Source organism: Oncorhynchus masou, chromosome 5 (genome assembly GCF_036934945.1).
Source record: "Oncorhynchus masou masou isolate Uvic2021 chromosome 5, UVic_Omas_1.1, whole genome shotgun sequence".
Classification (NCBI taxonomy): domain Eukaryota; kingdom Metazoa; phylum Chordata; class Actinopteri; order Salmoniformes; family Salmonidae; genus Oncorhynchus; species Oncorhynchus masou.
The window spans coordinates 76,188,109-76,191,511 of record NC_088216.1 but is presented as its reverse complement, the minus strand read 5'-3'; the positions used below and the strand labels follow the sequence as shown (position 1 = coordinate 76,191,511).

The 3,403-nt window shown below is 45.4% G+C and overlaps 1 protein-coding gene across 1 annotated transcript; it reads right to left on the bottom strand.

Moving 5' to 3' along the window:
• Positions 1 to 368: 368 nt before the first annotated feature.
• Positions 369 to 3,403, bottom strand: hyal1 (hyaluronidase 1). Its single transcript, XM_064966835.1, has 4 exons — positions 3,256 to 3,403; positions 2,097 to 3,016; positions 1,880 to 1,969; positions 369 to 1,794 (listed from the first exon to the last, which is right to left on the bottom strand). The coding sequence occupies exons 1-4, from the start codon at positions 3,257 to 3,259 to the stop codon at positions 1,474 to 1,476; spliced, it is 1,335 nt and encodes a 444-aa protein (XP_064822907.1). The 5' UTR covers positions 3,260 to 3,403; the 3' UTR covers positions 369 to 1,473.

Genomic DNA, 3,403 nt, shown 5'->3' with positions numbered 1-3,403 from the left:
TATCCATACATTTTTGTGGGCCAATTATCTTTTGCAAAGAGCCACTTAATCCACTCTGAGCTGTGGTGACCAGTAGTAGCTACATATAAAGCCTTGGGTAAGCTCTTGTTTCAGTTTAATTATTACATACCACCACCTGGTGGTCACAGACCTGCAGTAGGAAACCCATGGAATCCTGTCAGAGCTCAGCATGCTGCTCCTCTGCTGACAGCTCACACACAAGTATAGAAATAACCATGTTCTTTCTAAATGAGAGTGTGGGTACAAGACATCCATAATAGGTCCACTGTGGTGTGAGGTTGGGATATCACATGCAGCTGTGCTGAAATGGTTGAAGCCCACTTCCTATTGTGATTTTAGTACAGATATGCCAGTGAAATCATTTATTGAATGTAAAATTCAAAACCATTTCAGTTGAAGTATCTGGTAGACAATACATTCACCCATACAGTATCAATCATGAGTACATTACATCACATTTCTAATGAGTCACATATACGCCCACAGGGTTCTAGTACATTTCTGAGTACATTTGTGGTGCTCAAGAATCACTTTGCCATTAGCTAACAGCTGAAACTGTCAAGCACCACTCCAGTTGGTGTGGATCTCCTTAGCTCTAATAGCTTTAAAAACTTGGTCCCGAAATGAAGCATTATTTTAAAGCTAGAATCCTTAGTTGCTACATCCATTGTTGGACTTATGAATGATATATACCCATTGATTCTTGAAGAATATAACTTGTAAATGCATCGTGAGCTTAGCTCAACTCGCATACCCCATCAGAACGCAAAATGTGTTGTTTTACTACAGTGTTGGGAAACAGTGTAAACACTGTATAGCATCAAAACATGGTTAAAAGCATCCATAGCTCTGTCTATATATTTGAGAATGGTTACACTTCTAAAAGGCCCATCCCTCAGCTTAATACCGAAACAGAGGCGGAATGACCCCTTTGTTATTGTTTCAACTAAGGATTCAAGCTTAACCACTGATTTTCTGTGACGTGTTTGAAACCAATAGGAATAATCCCAGGTCATAAACTGTAATTTAACAAGATTACATTTCTACTTTTGTAAAATGTCTGGAAACTATTTTCTAAACAGACATGTGCTTAAATGTCAATGCCAACTATGGTTTATTCCTAGCTTTCTCAGGATCTACAAATAAACTGTTCATAATATCATATCACTTCATCCCTCACTAGTAAACTCATCCAACTGGTAACATGTAACCCACCTATCTGGAGTGGTCAGAGGTAGATTGGTGTTGAGCAGGGGGAGTCTGAATGAGGGTCACGAATGCAACAATGCTGGTTACAATTGTTATACTTCTATACCTTATTGGCTCAGGACTGGGTATAATGTGTCCCATAAGAGTGGGTACAGTAATCAGAGTGGGCTAACGTAATGTAATGTAGCGTAACGTAATGTAACCGATGCTCCTTTAAACACAAGGGGATTGTCTCGATCAGAACTACAGGGGCTTGGAGCAGTGTTTACCTCCCCAGCCAGGATAGCATTGGCACTGGAAGTGGGTCTGTATGTACACAGCCTCACGTGGCTTCAGTTGGCCCAGCACCCTGTAGCGTTGCCCTCCCTCTGGCCTCTTCTCAGGCACCACAGTCCAGGCACTGGGGTCCAGGTGGAGGTAGGCACGGGAGATTTTGTCTCTCCTCTGGCATCGGCCCTGAGAGGAGCACACCGTCCTGCTACACAGAGTAGCTGCTGTGGTCACATTCACCAAGTAACGGCCCAGGGTTTCATCCAGGTAGTCTTTGATTGCCTCACAATTCGCCTGGAAAACAGGAAATCACAAATAATCATTATTTGTGTGAGTTTGCATATGCAGGGAATGGACCAAATTCTAAGTTGTAATGTACCTTAGATGTGGAGTAGGAATTGTCTCCCCACAGTACGATCCCTGCAGATCCTAAAGCAGCACTCTCTCCAATCGTGTGGACCAGGACCTCCTAACAAAGTAGCAATCAGGGGTCAGTATGTAACACGTACCATAACAGTCTTAGACTCATACTATTGCACTGATAGACAATAGGGATTGGCAGTACAGAACAGCATACTGAACAAGGGGGTACCTGCCTGAGAGAGGAACTCCAGAGAGTAAGTGTAGACAATGCGGGCATACGGAAACACAGGGGGGACCATGGGGGTCACCTGCGCGCCCACCCTCATGGCTTCCATGACACGGTGGTGTGTGTAGAGGAGGATGTCGTTGCCAAGACCACGCATCCCAAGATCCAGGTAGATATCTGGGTAGAGGGCAGAGGAGACGTTCCACAGCCAGAACAGATCATCATTCCTCTTCATCTCTATCTGAGGACACTCCCCTGTGTAGTTATATGTTGTGTTTTTGTAGTAGTTATAGCAGGAGGGGAAGCCATAAAAGCCCCACATCCCCTTGGGTCTCTCCTGCTCCCCCAACCTTAGGGTGCCCTCCATGAACGCCCGTGCTGCATCCTCAAACTCCTTGCGGGCCACCACCTCCACCTGAGCAGGGCTCCAGTCTGGGTGCTTGGCCCTCACTAGGGCCCTGGAGCCCTCCCAGTAAACCTTCATGCCTTCCCAGTTGCGCTCCCACAGTGGCCTCCAGCTCTCCCAGTCCACCACAGCCAGCCCTTGGAAGTCTCTGTCAGGCATGTAGGTCCGGAGGTCTTCAGAGGTAGCCCTCAGGTGCCTCAGCAGGCTGGCATTCTGTGGCACCCCGCCGTTAACTGCCTCTCCTTGGTTGTATCTTGGGTACAGACCCAGTTTAGTATTGTAGAAGATGGTGATGTTGTCACCCATGAAGCTCTGGTTCTGATTTCTCACTATGTTGAACACTCCCAGGTCCAGATCCACCCCATAGCGGCTCTTACACTGCGCTGTAGGGGCATTCCACACAGTGAGGAAGGGCAGCTGGGACAGTGTGGGGAGTGCTCCTGCTTCATGCTCACTGCTAAGAACAATACTGGCCACATTCACACAAAGAATCAGCGCCCCAGGGAAAATGCACTTTATACCTGCAGAGAGAAAACACAACTTTCATATCATATTTTGCCAAATTGAAATAAAAGCAGTGTGCCTGAGTGACACAGTCAGTACATACTGATTCAAGTTATCCAGTCGACTATTTTACTGTGAGGAAGTAAGTCACATGACTTTGAGTGTGCTAAGGGAATCTAATGAAAATATGCACTGCATAAATATTACTTAGCTAAGTCAAAATCACACAATAACAGCTCCTTATTAGTCTACTTACCCATATCATCGGTTTCGTGGGCAAATAGTTGGTTTATACAAGTCAACTGACTATAGAGAAAAGTGTATGCTATCGCATGATCTGCTGATAGCCAACTTCTCTTTTCAAAGTAAGAAAGAGGAAGGAAAACGGTCTGGAGAAAAAAGTA

Coding starts and splice junctions, on each gene's coding strand:
- hyal1 (XM_064966835.1), bottom strand. Junction 1,970..2,096: donor CTCTGGAGTTCCTCTCTCAG/GCAGGTACCCCC, acceptor CTACTTTGTTAG/GAGGTCCTGGTCCACACGAT. Junction 1,795..1,879: donor ATTCCTACTCCACATCTAAG/GTACATTACAAC, acceptor CCTGTTTTCCAG/GCGAATTGTGAGGCAATCAA.